Raw genomic sequence first — 19,234 nt, forward strand, 5'->3', positions numbered from 1 at the left:
CCCTTTCGGGCCGACTCACTTCGGCTCCGCTCGCGTTTAGAACGCTTTGGACAATTTAGGCTTGGGCCGATCTCGTTGAAAGTCCCTGATTCGTCATTTTGTTGTGGCCAACCGCCTAGTACAGTATACCACGCTCTAAAAGAACTATTTGTTGCGATATGGGATTGACTACTGAGCACCGGAGAAGAGAATCTGACAGCTACGCTGTTCATCTAGCATGATAGTTACATTTTTTGCATCGTCTCCGTAGCCAAATCCACGCCTGAGTTTCTCCAGAGGTTCTTCAGTGCCAACAACGCCTGATACATGAGCATTGGATTGGTGTCCCAAATATCCTAGGTTAGGCTCAATGCCCACATTACTAGATTGCACCGACCGGGTGCATAATGACACGTTGGGACTACAGACTTAGAACCTGTCGCAATGTACTGGGTATAATTGTACAATCCTCGTGTTTCTAAACCCCACGCTAGATGTAAAGCCTATTCCGTGACACATCCCCTATACATTGTCTTGCGATGCTCCCCCATCTTGACAAGCAGAAGGCACTTCGTCACTCTTCTCATGCGCCACATTCAATATCGCCAGCAATCGATCAGCAGTCAGATGGTCATTCGACCCCTCCATGCGATGCGCGTATCGAAGTTTCCCTCTCTGGAAAATCCATTCGCCACCTTGCTGGTTCCAATTTCCCCCGCGCAAACCCGCCCACCCGCGCCTCCAGATTTGCTTCATGGTTTCAGCAAGTCCAGTGGGGAACGAAAAGTTCGAATAAGGCGGCGGCTCGGTGAATCCACCCCTCTGCCTCTTCATCTGCAGTTTCTCGTATATCCTCCCGGAATGGTCGGAATAGATTGGGAACTCGTCCGTCGTTTCTTCCATATATGGCCCGATGAGGGCGTGATCTCCGCAGCCAAGTATGATGATCTGAGCGGGTCTAGCGTCAAGTGGGACAGTGTCAAGTAGCTTTTCGGTCATTTGGCGGGAGAGGGTCCGGACGTAGTCTTGGTCGTAGACACAGAAGAAGTGCCGTACTGGATTTGAGTGGTCAGCCAACCTGTTCATCTAAGGTGAAGATTGGAGTTCAACTCACTGAAAATCACAATTGTCGTTACCGAGTAGCCTTTCCCCGCCACGAGCTCTCCGAATCGGACATTGTCGCCCTTGGCTGTCTGGATCTCGAGTTCATAAGCCTCGTGGAGGGTATCGTCTGTCAGGAAATCCGGTCCTTCATTTGGAAGATGAAACTCTGCCATGGTGAAATTGCAGCATTCTAGCGGGTATGAAGAACAATTAAGAACTTTTGAAAGAGCCTGGCCTGGGGCGTTCGGAAACTCTATGCTGACATCATGACCTCGTGGCAATGTGGGGAAATCAGGGCGGCGACTTAGTTTGATTACTTTATTCAAGCTTATTTGGAATTCTGCACTTCTGCTCCAGTCACGGGAAGACGTGGAATTTTCTGAAACCTTGTTATTGATCTATTCTCGAGCCTAGCCCGTGGGTTTGGAAATTAGGCGATGGTTTGGTCTACCACCATGGTCTCGGCCTGTTGAGATAAGTGATTGTCTGATTGATTCTGATTGACTTAAGGAGTTATCTTTAACAGGGGCGGGATGTCTCATATATATCTGTTCCTAATCCCTGCCATCAGGTTCAGCCACCGTGATACTCAACACTCCCACTCGATGGCAACCACCACCAAGAGTGCCAGCGACCATCCATCACGGTTGGGACGGGCCCCAGTAAAACCTTCAAAAAACCTTTCAAAGGAAAAGGAAGGAAAGGGTACCCGAACGGCCTCTGCCCGAGATCTGGAAGCGGCGAGGTGTCATTCAATGCCAAGCCCTCTGCGAAACCATTCAAATCGTTCTCGCGCAAGAGGCTTCGTGAACCCATCAGCAATTTGCTCGGTAGTTGGAATGTATTTCAGCTCCACTGTTCCAAGGTCTTGAACCTCTCCTTGCCACTTGCGTTGGATTTCCATATGCTTCGTGCGGGAATGGTATTGCGGGTTCGAGGACAGGGCGATGGCTCCTTGGTTGTCACCAAAAATGATCGTGGCGGTTTTTCCTTGTCTCATGTTTAACTCATTGAGAAGTCTTCTCAACCAGATTGCTTCCTTGGTTGCTTGTGTCTGGCCTAAGAATTCAGCTTCACAGGTCGAGAGGGCAACGACGCTTTGGCGCTTCGACTGCCAACTGATTGCTCCACTCCCGATATTGAAAAGGTATCCAGCTGTTGAACGTCTAGTGTCGCGACATCCACCCCAGTCTGCGTCTGTAAAGCCTTTCAGCATCTGGGGATGACCCTTGTACGTGAGCCTGAGGCATTTTGTGCCGTTGAGATATCGCAGGATGCGTCGAGCTAGTTTCATGTGTTGTGGTCCAGGATTTGCTAGATACCTGCTCGCCATGGAGACAGCATATGCGACATCCCCCCTGGTTCCAAGCATAATATACATCAGAGATCCGACAATGCGTTGGTAGGTGGTTCTTTGATCTGGAGGGCATCTGTATTCTGGACTATTCTCTGGAAGTGGCGAGGTTTCTATCGGCGTGCTGATGGGAGCGCTGTTGCTGATTTCGAACTGATGAGCGATCTTGTCAATATATGCTTCTTGACTTAGGTACAGTGTCCTGTTTTGACGGTCCCGCTGGGCGCACATCCCGAGGTAGTAGCTACACGGTCCGAGATCTGTCATTTGAAAACGGTTTCTGAGGCTCCGCTTGATCTTCTTTATTTCTGCAATGCTCGGTCCTACGATCAGGAGGTCATCGACGTACACCGCGATGTACATATTGCTCCGGACGAAGACCCCAAGATCAGAGCTAATTGGCTCGAAACCAAGATTCCGTAGGAAATTTGTAAGGGTCTGATACCAGATCCGAGGAGCTTGTTTTAGGCCATAGAGTGCTTTTCGAAGCTTGCAGACCCTTGATGTGCCGTCGGTCATGTGGTGAGGTTGTTCGACGTAGATCTCATGATCTATGTAGCCGTACAGGAACGCCGTTTTGACATCCATTTGCTCGATCTCTAAATCTAGGGCCGCCGCGATTGCGAATAGAGCTTTATAGCTCATTGGCTTGACGACCGAGGCAAAGGTTTCGTCATAGTCAATACCCTCTTCTTGTGTAAAGCCTCTCACTACCCATCGGCTCTTGTGACGGATGACTTCGCCATGCGGTCCTCGTTTGAGTTTGAAGACCCATTTTCCACTGAGGATCCGCCGATCTTTGGGAGGGTCAACAAGCTCCCACGTTTTGTTTTGGTTGAGCGAGTTCACTTCTTCAAGCATTGCTCTTTCCCATTGGAGCCAGCTTGCGTCGTTCTTGGCTTGATGCAGAGTCTTTGGCTCAAAAGGTTCTGTTTCCTTTGCAGCTACTGTTAAGAATGTTGGGATGACGTTCTCTTCAGGTATATTCATTAACGCAAGCTCTTCTTCGCTGTCACTAGATGTGTTTAGTGTGACGTGCGGAGCGCGAATTCTGAGTTCAGGGTGGTGCGCCAGTGCTTCTTGTCGCACTTCATGAACTGGGCGGTCAATTTGGAGTTCTGGAGATCGTTGCCATTCTCCTGAAACTAGACCTTGTTGAGCGTCGTCTTGTTGCTGGTCGCCGCCGGGTGGTGAGTCATTCCTCTGGATGATGTCTTGTAAATCACCTACAAATGATCCAAAGGTATCATCACTCCGTGTAGGCGACAAGGTCCTGTCTCCCTGTACAGCAACAGATGGCTGCGAGTCATCGTCACTCGATTGAGACGACGCTGGTGTCTGCGAGTCCTCGTCACTCGACTGGGTTAGCACTCGCGAGTTATCGTTACTCGATCGAGGCAGTATGTGCGAGATATCGTTCCTCGACTTAGGTAGGGCTCGCTCTGGTGGTGCCATCGACAACTGGCGCCCAGAGGCGGGCACGGACGCTTGCCGTATGCCTACCGACGGTTGATTTATTAGTCCCACCGTCTTACTCCCCCTGCGGCAGCAGCCGTTGCCCCAGGTGAGCCGTCTCGTCTGGCTCCCACATCTTCTATAGTCTGTGTGGAAGGAGCTGTAAGGACTTCGTGAAATTCAGCGTTTGGGGTCCCAACGATTCTTCCGTCTTCCAGCAGGATACGGTAGTTGGTATCTCCCTCATAGCCTAGTAGAATGCATGGCCTGGTTCTTGGCTCTGTGAGCTTCTTCCTCTGCTTGGGTGGGATCAAGTATTCCCCTTTGGATCCGATCACTCTGAGTCGTGATAGGTCCGGCTTGTCGCCGTACCAGGCTTGATACGGAGTCATGTTGAGCTTTGATGACGGCGACCGGTTGGAGAGGAAGGCTGCGGTTCGAGCAATTTCCGGCCAGAATTTAGGTGATAGTCTCGCATGTGCTAGCGTAGGTCCAACCCGATCATAAATTGTCTTATGGGCTCTCTCGGCAACCCCATTCTGCTGGTGTTGATCAACCCCTGTGACCTCGGCATGGATTGCCCGTGAGAACAGTATGAACTTCATCTCTTCTCCCACTTGCTCAGGGATTCGGTCGAGGCGTATTCGTCTGCACTTCCGTTCAGGGCGTTCGTTATGATCGAGGAAGAAACGTAGTGACTCTATGACAAATTCTTGTCGTCGTGGTATAGTGATAATCTCTATCCACCCCGTGAAGTCGTCGACGACGGTGAGCCAATAGCGACTGCCGTCAAGGCCCTCGTCAAATGGTCCTGCGACATCAATATGGAGAAGTTCCATTGCATGTTCCCCTCGTCTGCTTCGTCTCGAGCGTTTGTGGGGCTTTTCAATCATTCGTCCCTGGAGGCATGGGTTGCATGGTTGACGTGGTTCCATGTCCCGGATGCCGAAGGCCTGCTTCTTAAGCCGATGTAGGTTCGCATCGCTCAGGTGAGCCAGCCGATTATGCCAAAGAGCCATTTGTGGACCGACATGGTAAGAGGGAAAGGTGAGATTCGTCCATAGATCAAGTGCGTAGACTCCATGATATTGGCTGGCAGTGTATAGGTTCTTTGCGTTTGACTTGTTGCGAATACTAGCACTTTGGCTTGAGAATTCGACTTTTGCTCCTCGTTTGAGAAGCTGGAGCACCGATATGAGGTTTGCATGTGCCGATGGGACGTAGAGGACATTGTCAAGCACAAGCCATTTCCTTCTGCCTCGTACATTGCACAGAACATTGGCTGTCTCCACTCCCGAGGGAGTCGTGGAGGTATCGACGCTTCTCAGTGGTGGTCCATGGTACTTGTCCATCTTTACAAATCTCGAGGCGTTATTGCAGACGTGCTGAGCACATCCACTATCGACGATCCATGCGTCACGGATCGATAGGGTTTTTGTAGCCATCAATGTGGGGATGTGGTCGAATAGGGCGAAGTTGCCTTCAACGTCCTTTCCAAATGCTTTATTAACATCTTCTCCGGAGACCTTTGTCGCCATGAAGGTGGGCTTCTTTGGATCCCTTGGGCCACCGACATCATCATCTTCGTCATCCGAGGTGGGCCGCCGCTTCAACGGCTTGCGTGCGCCTGTATGTGAATTGCCTGGTTTTGACTTGTGACTCTTTCCGTCTTTCTTTTGATCCCTCGGTCTGGGGTTCTTGCTGAAGCACTCAGAGTCCACATGATATGGTTTCCGGCAGAGGGAGCAATATGGGACGTTATCGATCTCGATTCGACATGTCGTTCCGTCGGATGACGGTATGACTTTCTTGTCACCTGGCCCTCGAATTATAGCGAGAGCAGGAAGCGCTTGCGCCTCTGTTGGTTGTTTGCTCAATTGCCCCTTCCTATGTTCTTCCTCAATTGCCTTGTTCTCGATATAGTCGAACGTGGGTGCCGCTTTTGTGATGTTACCATTGGCATCTCTTTCGTTAACAAGGTCCATTTGCCGAAATATATGATCACGGAAATTTTCATACTCAGGACCTAATGCGTGCACGAAAAAGAATGTTCGCTCAATCTCGGAGCTCACGCAGTCAGGGTCAAGGAGAAGTTTCTCAGCATGGATCTTCCTGATCTCGGCTCCGAGGGCTTGAGCGCTTCCACATTTCTCTCTTGTGAGGGACATGTACTGTCGCTGGAGGTTCACGTAAGTGCCAGTGCCTTCCGGTTTGAAGTTGTCTTTAACTGCCTTTAAGAGTGCCTGGACTCGAGAGATCTCAAAAGCGTTGATCCTTTGTGCCGCATTGTGGGTCAGCTTTGCCGTGATCATCGCAGAGTAGAACTTTTGGCGATGAGTCCATTGCCGCGCTTCTTCCTCTTCTTCTATCGGTGGAGTTGTTCCATCGTCGGCAACGGCGGATATCCGAATGAACTCATTGACCTTCTGATTCCACTTAAACCAGTCACTGGCATTGTCAAGTATTGGAATGCCATTATAGAATGCGTTTAATCCAAACTGCTCAAATTTCGCGATGTCAGTCATGGTGTAGGTGGACGCTCCTCTGAGCTGAAGAATTCTGCGCTGGAGATGTCGTCGGATAAACTGGAGGTAACCGAGGAACCACGATCCGATGAGTTGAGAGAACGCGCTTCTAAGCCAAAGAGTTCTAGACTTGATGCGACACTAGGCGGGCTCGAGACGACGGAAGGGCTACGGTCCGATGAGTTTGGCGTAGGTGTGTGAGACAACGGGACGTAGTCTCTGTCTGACAGCCTGTGCAGGTTCAGATGGTACCTGTACGACTTGGAGAAGTGAGGGAAACGGCGCCGGTCAACTAGATATCGCGGTTTCCTTTGCGGGAAGGTTGTCGATCTGTTTGGCCGAAGGTTGTAGCGAATTGTGTTGCTGCTTTGGCCTACTGGTTCGTCTCCAGTTGTAGAACTCGGCGAGGGTAAGATTGAGGTCTCAGTGCTACTTTTCGCCTGGGAGAGTGGACAAGAAATAGGACGATGAAGATAACTTGGTCCCTGTTCAAGACCAGAACGCGTAGATTGAGTGTTGGGGGTACTGCGAGAGTCTCTTGTAGTGTTGTGAGGGGTGGTAATTGGAGCAGTGACCGCTGATGCTCGGCGTACGCGGTCTTCAGTGGACAGGCGCCAGTAGGCTCCTAAGAGTGCACTTGGTGAAAGTGATGGGAAGTATGACTTCTGGATTTGTGTAAAGCGCCAGCGACGAAGGTGCCGAAGGTACGAAAGAAGATTCAGCTCCTCGTCTGTCCAAGAGTGTCTGCTTGGCCGTTTAGTGCTTCTCCTTGGAGGTTGAGATGACCCTTTTTGAGGTCGAGACGGTAACCGCGAGGAAGCAGTTCTTGAGGTCGCTACAGAGGGCGACATTATTTCATATGCTCTAAAACTTGATATTGTTGCGATAATGTTGCGTCGAGGGCCAATGAATTAGGGGTTTCAACTCCCTTCCGTCAAAGTGTCGTTTCACTTGACGAATCACAGGGGGCGTCACTGTGATATCTTGCGACGATGTGATATCTGTGATAGTGATAGTGTGATAGTGTGATAGTGACAGTGATGGTGTGATGTCTGTGATTATCTAGTGGAGAAAAGTCCATCCACTTCATCTCATCCAGAGGGTTTGAACTCTTGATTTCGTTACCCCTTCGCCATGTTCCTGAATCCATATGGTCAGATCTTGGTGTTGATGAAGTTTTCACTTAATGGGGAAGCTTAGCTGTAGATGGCAGTCAAAGAGTTGTCTGTTTAAATTTCTGTTGCCGAGCTGCGTGCCTAAGGGTTGCGCCACTCGGGCTCATAACCTGTTGAGATAAGTGATTGTCTGATTGATTCTGATTGACTTAAGGAGTTATCTTTAACAGGGGCGGGATGTCTCATATATATCTGTTCCTAATCCCTGCCATCAGGTTCAGCCACCGTGATACTCAACACGGCCAGGGTCTACGAAGTATACATTCGTACGAATAAACAGCCTTGCGATTACGAATATTCGTAGAGGCTTGTGTACTGCAAATGCGAATGCGGATATCTCAAAAAGTTATGAATATGTATTCGTGTCGACCCCTACCTTCTGATTTATTTTCAGACACATTTTGTCACCAAACGAATGAAAACATCCTCGGTTGCACGCAGCAAGTCCTTAATCTCTTCCAAGGCTAGGGCTAAGGCGGTGGCGCTAGAACCTGCCGGCCGCTCTTACCTGTGAATCCCCCTTGCTCACTCTTCTTTCTGCCCAACTAAACCCATGTATCATGTTTTTGCGGTCGCGATTGTTGAGGCCAGCTACCGTGCAAAAAATGAAATTACAAAACCTCCCCCGGAAGTGCTATCCAACATTAGTCAGAAACCTTTGCTCATGAGTGACGTTGTGGCATTTTCACAGCAAAGTCGTGGGATGCATAATGTGAGCGACGTCTCTAACCGCCAAAAATATCATGTGTTTCAGATCGGCCGAGGAAAGCAAAACTTCACAGCCCAGCTTCAGGCCGGCCAGGACATGTTGCTAGAAATTTTGGCCACCCGACTTTGGCAAGCTATCTTCGTTGGATAATCTTATTCGGAAACGAACAAGGCTCCGGTATCTCTCCCCATGAAACCGATGTCATTCAGCGAGCTTTTTCGCCGGAGGATATCACCAGAATCAAGCAGGCTTTGACCAAAGCCGGGATTGAAGATCCCAGTGACCGAGAATCTATCTTGGCCATTCTTAAGCAAGATCCGGTTTGCTTTAGGTAGAATTTCCGGTGCGCATCCCAAGGCCCAGAAGCTCATTATGAAGCCCAGCTCTCCTTCTAGCCCCGAAGCAATCAAGTTCAAAGACGTGCTTGTTATGATGCTTGCTGCCAATGCTCCCAATCTCGAATTTCTGTCTTCATATCCCTTGGATATGCCCCGCAGTACGCTGAAGTCACTTTTCCAGCGAGCCGCTAAGTCGGGTGTCTCCTGTTTACAGAATTTAAGGAGCATCAGTTTCCACCCGGATGATGTCCTTGACCAAGGCACAACCTATGTGCAAGAGTCATACTTCTCTCGACTGGACATAGTGCGAAAGCTGCCTGCTATTGAGTCTGTCTCTTTCACTTTAGCTATGAGGGATGACGACCCCGGACTACCGCTTCCTCCGCGCTGTGCCAACTACAGCAAAATTCAGATCGACCACTCATGCATTCCGGAGCATGACCTCTGCCGAATCATTGAGTCGCCAATGACGCTGGAAAACTTCGTCTTCACTGTGGGTGGGCGAAAGTACCCCGAGGGGGGTATTCCAATCTTGGGCATGACGCCGCTACTCAGATCACTTTGGCTTCACCGACATACGCTTGAGGAGCTGGATTTGGATATGGAATATCATGCGACATGGCAAGAGTTTTACGATCCTGATTATCAGCTAGATGAAGACGAAGGGCTCGATGAGTACGAACAGGAATGCTATGAGGAACAGTACGCCAGTGAGATTCTCGAACTGGCCGCCCAAGAGCCAGAGGCCAGGCCATCATGTATCTCCTTGAAAGACTTCCCAAAACTGAAGCGGCTTAGCCTTGGCGCCCATGCGTTGTGTCATTTTGCACGGGGCGTGGGATCAAACCAAGACAGATTTCCCGATGATCGCATTGGCCTTCAGTCTTTCAACCTAGCAGAACATCTGCCTCCCAACCTCCAATATCTTCGTGTTTATGGACGGGGGGAGGGACCGCATGATCTCGACTTGTCGGACCACGAGCTCTATCTGGACGTGGATGATCAACTGGAAAGATTGTTGCGCGAAATGAATTCCAAATCATTGATCATTGAAGGCATTGATGTCTCCATCCCTAATGCAAAGACGGTTGACGAATGGGAAGATGACAACGATCGATCGCTCTACTGGAAAGACCCAGACGACGATAGATTTGACGCATGTTAGGATAACAGTGTCGTGAAATCGGAGGACCAATATCGGAGGATGTATGCCTCCATGGAGGATTACAACCCCCTCAAACCTGTGATAGCTCTATATTTAGACACTCTACCACAGAAATAATTCGATGTAGCTCCTGTTGGGTGAAGATATACAGACTCAATATAGCTAGGAATTGTCTCGTGGGAAATTATAGGACCTTGCATTTTCAGAGGGTAATAATAAGAACCGCAAGCCATGCAGAAATCTAGACCATTGTTCGCCCGTACAATTCTTGGGCGCCAGAAGAGTAAACTTTGACCAAACCCCCAGAGTCGAATTTTTCAACAAAATTAAGATGAGTCACTCAGTCTGGTACCCAGACTCATCTTGCTGTTCTTCCACACCTTCCTTTTTGCTCGCATCGAATGACTCTCGACTTGTGGAACCAAAGACCATGCTGAGGTCAGTCCCTCCATCATGTATTTGCCACGCAGCTTCGTGTATCGATCGGATCGGCGGTACACAAATCCACCCGGCAGCTGTTGTTCCATGACAAATCCAATGGCGCCTTCTTCATCGTAGCTTGCCTTCTTTCTCTGCCATTCAGCTCTGGTCCGGACTTCCCTGATGAACTCGCAGCACCCGAAATCAATCATGAAAACGTGGTATTGGCCGTTGAAGTCGGTTTGCACCATAAAGTTTCTCGGTTTGACATCTTGGTTCAGCACGCCTCGATCGCCGATGCGATGAATGGTTCGAATCGCATCCTCGCAGATGGTTTGCCAGGTGATTTTTGGGGCGGAAAGAGGTAGGTTGTCCAGACGGAACCCCTTGATATACTGTAACAGCATACCGGGAACATCAGCGTATTCACGAGGTACCGGGTCATGCGTCAGAGCAGGTGCAGAAACAGGAACTGTCACACACGAAAGGAGGCGGGGTATGCAATGCCCCTGCAAATCAGCCAGAGTGTTGTATGCCTCGACTTCCGTCTTGTAGAGATTGTCCATGGATTCATCAAAATTTAGTTCTTCAGAAGAAGAACTCGAAGTCTCTTTACCTGGACCGAGTAAGTGCTCCCTGAGACTGAGCTCGGTGATAGGCTCGCCCGCCTCACCATCCATAACAGACAAATGACAACTTGGCGTGAAGTCTGGGGTGCATGAAATCATCCTCTCATTCTCTCTGTGACCTGCTGCATAACGTCGGTCGAAGACTTTCAGCACCATATCGCCTTTCAGTTCGGCAGTAGGGCGGGTCGGTTGGACAACCATCGTCGATGACCATGTGAATGGGTGAAAGGTCCGCATGATTCTGACTTCCATCCTTGGTCCCCATTTCGGTGTCTTGAGCCGGAGTTCCAGTGTGTTTCCTACCACATACGGGCATCTGAGAGGTCCTGTTAGCGCGCCTATCAAATATAATTGTTGAGTTATACTGACCTGGATCTATCAGAGTCATCCATGAGGTGGGAAATGGACATCAGTGCTTGTGGCCTGAAGCGCTGCTGTGGGAGATGTGCCGAGTGTCCGTGAATCGAGCTAGGGTTGATAGACAGTGCAGTCCGTAAATTGCATTCAATGAGTTGTCAAGTGACAAATGCTTTCATTGTGATGACTGAAGAAATGGAAAGACTAGAGTGTATCACTTCGCGGAAGGAACCCTCGTAAAACACCATAAACGCTCCTTTTGGCAGTGACGCACGGGCATCACCACTCCATTAACTTGGAATATTGCGAGGACGAGTTAAAAAAAGATAATTATCCATTGATATTTAGAAAACCCTCACGATACTTTGTATACAGTGTTCATACAAGTGTAACCCATTCTATCCTATCTTTGTGTCCTGGCCCATCTTGCTGTCCTTCTCCACTCCAGTTCCAAGTGGTTTCTCCTTGCTCTCAATGATGGACCTTTCAATAGCAGCACGCTTTGCATCCAACTCCTCCAGCTCTTTCTTATAACCAGATAAGGCACTTTCCACATCAACATCATTGGTCATCCCAGTGCCTTCCGTTGTTTCAAGTTGATCGATGCGACGGGTCATCTTTCGGGTGCGGCAACACCAAGCGATACCAAGAATGAACGTTGTGAACCACATGAGCATATTGACTAGATCAATCCAGACAGCAGCCTGCATGCGAGGGAGTGATGATGTGGCAGTTCTATATTCACTGGTCTTCACACCAGAAGTGTATATGTTTCCAAAGACGCCCGTCTGAGCGAGCCAGAGCACAAAGAGAACTCCATCCCAAGTCGACCATGCAACGTGGATGACAGTCACAAAGCAGTGTATGATACAGGTGATAGCTGACAAGGCAGCGACGATTTCAGCGTACACCCATTCTGTGGGCGCCGCGGTGTTAGATTTCGTGGCTCGGGCGAGATCGACACCGTATAGACCGGCAACGGTGATTGCGAACACGAACTGGAGGGTACGGAGGGCGGCGCGGGGGACAAGGCCACAGACTCCGCCTTTGTGCCAGTATTGGTCAAGCTTTGTGGGGAGTCGTTTAGGCATAGTAGAATGGAGTGTGGGTTGGCAGGAGGAGCGATGGAAAGTACAGTGTTGTCAGGGGTTACTGCGCTTTTTGAAGTAAAGAAATGAACAGAGATTTTCGAATGATCTAAATTTATCTCAGTTGGTAGTTTTTTCTTCTCTCGGGGTTCCAGGGCTGTCTCTTCAATTTTTAGAAACTCGAGGGCTCTATAAATAGTGGATATGCTGTCTTCCGTTTCGGGTAATTCTGCACGTATTCGCGAAGAAAGCTCCACAGTGGAGACACAATCAGCTTAATGGGTCCAATGAAAAGTCTTTCAGACATCCTTAAGGCCCACTCCACCCACCGGCCCCGGGGGCGGACCACATCAGGGTCGTTGATGTACTTTTTGCAATGCCCATCTTGCGAGGGAGGGCGCACTTTGCCTTAACGTCATCTTCCCTTCCGAAAAAAAAATACGATTCTCTTCATTGGTTTGCTTGTGTCTCTTTCAACTCGGAGATCGTATAGGAGGTCACTTTCTTGCTGAATCAACATGGTAGATCTCACGCACTCCAGATCTGATGACGAAAATCGGGACCCTCCTCCACCATACGAGTCTATCCCAGTAAGGCATTTGGGAGATCATCAAACGGCTACCTGCGGAGAGCTCCCATGCCCCACGGCGGCTGTGCCGGAGCTACAATCAACTAACGATGGCCGTGTGGATGTGCGAGTCGGGTCCCGCTTCAGCCGCAACCTTGAATACCTTCTGATTGATCAACCACATGATTCATCATCATCGGCGCCAGACCTTCCGTTGCAGTCATCGACAACTGGTCCTGGCTTCGAGTTTGACTTAAACATCAACATTGTCATCCAGGTGGTTGGCAGCCGCGGTGATGTCCAGCCCTTCGTGGCTCTGGGGTCCGAGTTACGCAAGCATGGCCACCGCGTGCGTTTAGCAACACATGCTATCTTCGAATCGCTGGTCACCGACGCCGGGTTAGAATTCTTCTCAATTGGTGGTGACCCAGTCGAGCTGATGTCCTACATGGTACGTCATCCCGGGTTGATTCCCAGCATGGAAAGTCTGCGAGCAGGCGACATACAGAAGAAGCGTGCATCCATCACGGAAATCCTCAATGGCTGCTGGCGTTCCTGTCTGGAACCGGACCAGCGTGATAAAGTGCCGTTCGTGGCAGACGCTATCATTGCAAATCCGCCGAGTTTTGCCCATATCCATTGTGCGCAAGCGCTTGGGGTTCCTGTTCATCTTATGTTTACCATGCCCTGGACTGGGACAAGGTCATTTCCACATCCCTTGGCGAACCTGAAGTATGATGGAGCTGACCCATCTATCGGGAACTTAATCTCATATCACTTTGTTGAGTGGTTGACATGGCAAGGGTTTGTTTCTTTATCCAACCAGGAAATGTTTTGGTGAACTAACATATTCCAGACTTGGAGATCTCATTAATGTTTGGCGGAAAGATGTTTTGGATTTAGATTGCATTCCTGCCACAGAAGGTCCGAACCTGGCGGAAACACTCCAGGTGCCTTTCACATACTGCTGGTCATCAGCATTGATCCCCAAACCCCAAGACTGGGGCTCACATATTGGTACGTTTGAATACCATATTTTCTAGTGAAAGCAATTACTTACAAATCAGATGTGTGTGGGTTCTTCTTCCGTGAGTCAATAGTGTATGAACCACCGACAGAGCTCGAGACATTTCTTCGGTCCGGGCCACCACCAATATACATTGGTTTTGGAAGCATCGTTCTCGATGACACAGAACAGACCCTGAACATATTGATGGACGCTACAGAGCGGACTGGGGTCCGTGCTATAATAGCTAAAGGGTGGTGTCAGATGCAAGGTGCACAGTCACCCAACATCCACTATATTGACGACTGTCCGCATGAGTGGCTTTTTGAACGCGTCGCCGCCGTTGTGCATCACGGAGGCGCGGGTACGACAGCTTGTGGCCTGCGGAATGGTAAACCGACCGTTATAATACCCTTCTTTGGAGAGTGAGTTTCCCTTCATCTCACCGTGACATGAACCAAAGGCTGACCGAGATGTGTTCGCAGCCAGCCATTCTGGGGAAGCATGGTTGAGGCCACAGGTGCTGGCCCGAAGCCAATCCCTTATAAAACTTTAACAGCAGAGAACTTGACACACGCCATCGAGTTCTGTTTAGAACCAAGCACTGCGGCTGTGGCTCAAAGTATAGGCAACAAGATAAACCAGGAGAATGGCGTACGGGCAGCAGTGGACTCTTTCCATGCACACCTACCTCGTCGAGACATGGCATGTGATCTGATACCCGGGGAACCCGCAGTTTGGAAGTTCAAAAAGGGTCGGCGGACAGTCAAAATCTCAAAAATAGCAGCGTTCGCCTTGAGAGATCAGGGACGATTGCACGAAAAACACCTCAAACGGTAAGCTTTTCATGTTGAACGGGCCCTTTGTTGTCGAGTTTAGGAAAACAAACTAATCAGTTCGTGCATAGTTATCAAACCAAGCCACTAAGTATCGAGGTCCAGCGATGGGAGCCAGTCACCGCCATATCATCAGCTACCTTATCGACAGTCGCAGGCATGGCGGATGCCGGTGCGGGGATTTTCACCGACCCGTATAGAGAGTATCAACGTCTTCAAAGAGCCACTGAGATCACCGGTGTGTCATCAACAGCGACAGACGACTCTTGTGAAACAGCGGCACATTCAGATGCCGTCAGTGCCGCCAGTGCCGCCACCACCGCTAATGCCGCTCCGAGCGATAAGCGCTTGGCAAAGCAGATGGCACTTGCCTCGGCTATCAGCCTTGCCAAGTTCTTAGCAAGATCATCGCGCGGTGCCTTTGTCGAGATCCCTTTAGCCGCAACGGAGGGAATGCGAGCCGTTCCTCGCTTCTATGGCGACAAGGTCCACAAAAATGCGCCTGTGCAAGACTGGAGAAGCGGGATGACTGTTGCGTGGTCTGGATTTACCCATGGTTTGTACGAAGGCTTCACTGACATCTTCGTCCATACGTACCGTGGGAAAAAGAAGCGCGGGGCTCTTGGAGTAGCTGGAGGGTTGAGCAAGGGGTTGGTCAGCTTGGCGGTTAAAACAGGGTCGGCTACCATTGGCCTCGTCGCGTATCCTAACCAGGGTATCTATCGATCGCTACGGACTGCAATGCACAAAGGAGCGGCAGAACGGATAGATGAAGCAAGATGGGCAGAGGTGTGGCTGCTTGATACGGAGAGGGCTGCACGGGTGGATGTAGCTGCTTTGTGCTCGCGGTATGATGATATCTTGTCTACGCGAGACAGTGCGCTCCATTTGTGGCGCCCTTGAAATTTGGTTTTGATAACGGAAATCCTCGAGGGTAGAGTGAGGTCAAGCCTATATTTTTGCCATCCCTCCAGTATAGATTGCATCTACGGACTGTGTGTTTGTCGATTTCACTGTGGCAAAGATGTGCTGAGTAATCGCCAAGAAGGAGTCTTATTGATAGGAGTTGACGAACTCTTGTAAAGAAATATCACAAACCTTTCGAAGATTCCCTGCTGCTGGTCATGCAGATGTATCTTTCCGGGGAAGCCCAGAGCTTCTTGAATCGACAAATTACTGGCGAATGAGATGCGGCCTGAAGCGAGTGAATTTGAAGAGGCTCTCCCAGGGCTCATGACAACCGCCGCGTGTTGAAGACGCTGGGAAATGGGACACATCTGAGATCCAAGAGTTTCGCTGAACTATGTATCGCGGAGAGTTTCAGTCACTCTACGTGCAAATACTCGATATCGGCGATTCCCAGCTTGAAGATGCGGGATCTGCGCCCCAAGAACAATGGCATGCGTCCATCACAACGACTGCAAGATGAGAAGCATCTGATCTTTCAGGAGAAGAGTTGCTTATTCTCGCTGATTGACCAATTCGTGATCTAGCGGCGATATCTACAGTCATTCGGACAACGTCTAGCATGGATACGTCTCCCCATCTTCCACATAAGGGAGCGATTCTTCTATACTCGAGTAAATTGAGTCAATGGCTTTGGATAAACGACATCGATCCCTCGTTCTCTGCAAACCCCGGCCTTAATAATACCAACGGTCGATCGACATTCAATCCTGGAGCACGCCACTGCAGCCGAAATTTCGTCGGGAGAATCCATATTGTATTAACTAGGGGGATACCTGGACAGTGAGCAAAGAGGTTCATATTCGCCACGACTGGACTCAATTCGCCACATGAGCTCTTCTCAAGAGCCCGACTCAAAAGCAAGTCCTTTCGATACTCCGTACTGACAGGTTTACGATGAAAAGTTTGCCTCCTTGCAATTTACAGGGCGCTTGGAACTCGATACCAGGTCCATTCAAATGTCAAATGTCCACAACAATGAATTTTCGAATGTACATACAACCTCTAAGCAATGCTCTCGACATGTTCTGAAAGCTCGCCTTGGACCCATCTGAACAACTCTTCCTGGATATCATGATTCTGAGCGATCTTGGAGCCTGGTTCTTCCTTGCCGATCGGCCCATAGTATATCCCGTGTTTCGCGTCGGGGCTTACAGATGCAAATATCTGAGACAGGGCGCCTTTCTCTACTGGTGTTCCAGCGAGGCAGACTGCAATGTTGAGAAAGGGTTTGAGAAACATCCCCGCCGAAGCATGATGGAGGTTCGTCGAGACCATGCCGGGATGAACTGGAATGATCTTGACGGCCTTTTCCCTCTCGGCCAAAGCTTTAGCGTAATGAAGGTTGGCGAGCTTGGATGTGGTGTATCGCTCAGTAGTATGTCTGTTGGGGGCAGTCGTTCGAAGCTCTTCGAATTTATAAACGTCGTTGGGCGCCATAGCGTGGGCGGAAGAACCTAGCATCACCATGCGTGTCTGGTTGTTCAGTTTCGCTGTATTCCGCAGGGTTGGCAGTAGCAGCTGAGTGAACAAGGCAGGACCCAGAACATTTGTTCCGAATTGGGTTTCGTATCCGTCCTTGGTGAGACCCTCCGGGGTCATCATGATTCCGGCATTGTTGACCAGGATATCCAGGCGAGATTCTTGGCGGAGGAACTCTGCTGCAGCTCTCTTGACACTTTCGAAGGATGCAAGATCGAGTTCTAGAAAGCGAATATTGGTGATACTCGTGCTGTCTGCATTGAGGTCCGCGATAGCCTTTTCAGCCTTATCCCGAGATCTAGCGGCGAGATAGATGGTGCTCGGGTTGTGCTGGCTCAGCTGGCGGATAGTCTCATGACCAAGACCCGCATTGCCTCCAGTCACAATTATGATCTGATCACTGAGATCAGGAATATCTTGACTTCTGAAAGTAGGCATGCTTAGGTATAATCTCGATTGCACAATATAATTGCTCGGGTGCCGGTAGAACACAACAAGCTGGACTAAGGAAAGAAAAGAAAGAGTGGCAAGACGAAAGATGGAAGAAAATGTTGAAGTCCATTTCAGCGGCGAAGGATCTGCTCTTAAGACAAATTTATCTGACAACTTTGCTATACTCCAAGATCATCCACAAATTTATCCTGCCATACCCAAAAGCTCCTCGTGATTGGTCAAAATCGTGTCATCCAACAATCTACCTTCGCGAATCGACGGCTACCATTCCATTTTTGGTTAGTGGGACTACTCGTCTCCGCTAGTTAGTTGTATGTGATTGGCTCAAAAAGCGTCATCCAAATTTGGACCGGGTCGCCGCCACGGGTAATTATGGAACTGAGCGAACAGCCTCAAATCCCGATGTGTTGGAAGTTTCTCATCCCGGAAGTGTGGATGAGCGGCGAGGTAATGTGAAAGGGTAGTGGTTCGGAGTGAAATGGAACATCTCGCCGTTGAATTGTGATGCTTGGCGTCTGTCATTGTCCTCGATACGGTCGGTAGCAGACCTATAGATTTCATAGTCAGCCACGTGATGTAATTTGAGAAGATCATATTAAAGGGCATACAATATGAATGTATTTAGGATAATATTTATCGCATCAGCATGTGACTGAATTTTCACCTGGTATTGACTGAAGGACTCAGCTCTAAGATCCCATAAAAACATCCGCCATTGAAATTTGACTCGAGAAGTGAATTCTCGATGCAAGGGGAGCTTAAGAGCTTTACGATCTCGGGCCTCTTTTGCTGCATTCCGGTACTTTGCTGTTGCTTTCTCAAGGGCTTCGAGGGTTTCGTGACACGAGTGGATCATGAACTCTAACTGCTCTTGAACATTGCCAGCATTATGGTATGACCTCGGCAGAAGTGTATTACTTGCTCTTTGAACATGGCCCAGAGAGTATTTCAAGCCAAACAAAGTGTCTTCGAGTTCTCTGAGACCGCGTGGTGCATTCTTCCGACCAGATGTTGCAGCAGCGAAGAGTCGATAAGCAATCTGAATGCAAACTAGAATATCGCCTATTGAAAGACCAAAAGACATTGTCGTATGCTAAATGTTGAAGTGGACTCAAGTGCAAAATGGATTTGAGCAGAAGTGAAGACCCAGGAGGAGAAAAAATGGTAGATTTGCTCTTTCTTTATTAAATACTTGTACATCTTGAGGTATGATGGAAGAATTGCCAAAGCTTTCAAGTACCATAACCCCCCAAAAGTGTTTACCCACTGCCTCTTTTCCCACCAAAAATGGCCATTTTTGGCCATTTTTGACGACTTTATTTTTTGTAACCTATGGTGTAACAGGCTGTATTATAAAACTCAATAGAATATAACTACTGAAAGAACAAAACTCTTCTTTCCGAATAATCTATCATACATATTTGTTGAGTAGGTAGTGACTGATTGAAGTGTCAAGGGTAGCCAGAACATTGGAATGTCATTTGTATATATAGGCGCCCATAGTTAACCCCCCACCAAAATCGCTTCCCTTGGGTTTAAGAATTGGCCACTCTCAATAGAAAATTTTATTGAACTAGTTGGTATAAATGGTATAAATATTTACCAAATAATTTCTAAATTAAAAA

General features: G+C 49.1%; 9 protein-coding genes across 9 annotated transcripts; 2 read left to right on the plus strand and 7 right to left on the minus strand.

Moving 5' to 3' along the window:
• Positions 1-501: 501 nt before the first annotated feature.
• On the minus strand, positions 502-1,256 carry N7506_001755 (peroxiredoxin-like family protein; the record flags this gene model as incomplete). The annotated part of the gene is made up of 2 exons (XM_056951051.1): positions 502-1,034; positions 1,094-1,256. The coding sequence occupies 2 exons, from the start codon at positions 1,254-1,256 to the stop codon at positions 502-504; spliced, it is 696 nt and encodes a 231-aa protein (XP_056816966.1).
• A 4,535-nt stretch (positions 1,257-5,791) lies between these two features.
• On the minus strand, positions 5,792-6,417 carry N7506_001756 (uncharacterized protein; the record flags this gene model as incomplete). The annotated part of the gene is made up of 2 exons (XM_056951052.1): positions 5,792-5,831; positions 5,912-6,417. The coding sequence occupies 2 exons, from the start codon at positions 6,415-6,417 to the stop codon at positions 5,792-5,794; spliced, it is 546 nt and encodes a 181-aa protein (XP_056816967.1).
• On the minus strand, positions 6,414-7,268 carry N7506_001757 (uncharacterized protein; the record flags this gene model as incomplete). Its single annotated transcript, XM_056951053.1, has 1 exon — positions 6,414-7,268. The coding sequence occupies one exon, from the start codon at positions 7,266-7,268 to the stop codon at positions 6,414-6,416; it is 855 nt and encodes a 284-aa protein (XP_056816968.1).
• Positions 7,269-8,673: 1,405 nt separating this feature from the next.
• Positions 8,674-9,804, plus strand: N7506_001758 (uncharacterized protein; the record flags this gene model as incomplete). The annotated part of the gene is made up of 1 exon (XM_056951054.1): positions 8,674-9,804. The coding sequence occupies one exon, from the start codon at positions 8,674-8,676 to the stop codon at positions 9,802-9,804; it is 1,131 nt and encodes a 376-aa protein (XP_056816969.1).
• Positions 9,805-10,130: 326 nt separating this feature from the next.
• Positions 10,131-11,245, minus strand: N7506_001759 (uncharacterized protein; the record flags this gene model as incomplete). The annotated part of the gene is made up of 2 exons (XM_056951055.1): positions 10,131-11,169; positions 11,223-11,245. The coding sequence occupies 2 exons, from the start codon at positions 11,243-11,245 to the stop codon at positions 10,131-10,133; spliced, it is 1,062 nt and encodes a 353-aa protein (XP_056816970.1).
• Positions 11,246-11,608: 363 nt separating this feature from the next.
• Positions 11,609-12,301, minus strand: N7506_001760 (MARVEL domain-containing protein; the record flags this gene model as incomplete). The annotated part of the gene is made up of 1 exon (XM_056951056.1): positions 11,609-12,301. One exon carries the CDS (start codon positions 12,299-12,301, stop codon positions 11,609-11,611), a length of 693 nt encoding a protein of 230 aa, XP_056816971.1.
• A 515-nt stretch (positions 12,302-12,816) lies between these two features.
• Positions 12,817-15,611, plus strand: N7506_001761 (glycosyltransferase; the record flags this gene model as incomplete). Its single annotated transcript, XM_056951057.1, has 5 exons — positions 12,817-13,670; positions 13,723-13,883; positions 13,934-14,297; positions 14,358-14,708; positions 14,780-15,611. The coding sequence occupies 5 exons, from the start codon at positions 12,817-12,819 to the stop codon at positions 15,609-15,611; spliced, it is 2,562 nt and encodes an 853-aa protein (XP_056816972.1).
• A 1,068-nt stretch (positions 15,612-16,679) lies between these two features.
• On the minus strand, positions 16,680-17,594 carry N7506_001762 (short chain dehydrogenase; the record flags this gene model as incomplete). The annotated part of the gene is made up of 1 exon (XM_056951058.1): positions 16,680-17,594. The coding sequence occupies one exon, from the start codon at positions 17,592-17,594 to the stop codon at positions 16,680-16,682; it is 915 nt and encodes a 304-aa protein (XP_056816973.1).
• A 433-nt stretch (positions 17,595-18,027) lies between these two features.
• Positions 18,028-18,693, minus strand: N7506_001763 (uncharacterized protein; the record flags this gene model as incomplete). Its single annotated transcript, XM_056951059.1, has 2 exons — positions 18,028-18,157; positions 18,218-18,693. 2 exons carry the CDS (start codon positions 18,691-18,693, stop codon positions 18,028-18,030), a joined length of 606 nt encoding a protein of 201 aa, XP_056816974.1.
• Positions 18,694-19,234: the final 541 nt, after the last annotated feature.

Source organism: Penicillium brevicompactum (genome assembly GCF_028827555.1).
Source record: "Penicillium brevicompactum strain IBT 35665 chromosome Unknown utg000001l_segment0_segment0, whole genome shotgun sequence".
NCBI classification, from domain to species: domain Eukaryota; kingdom Fungi; phylum Ascomycota; class Eurotiomycetes; order Eurotiales; family Aspergillaceae; genus Penicillium; species Penicillium brevicompactum.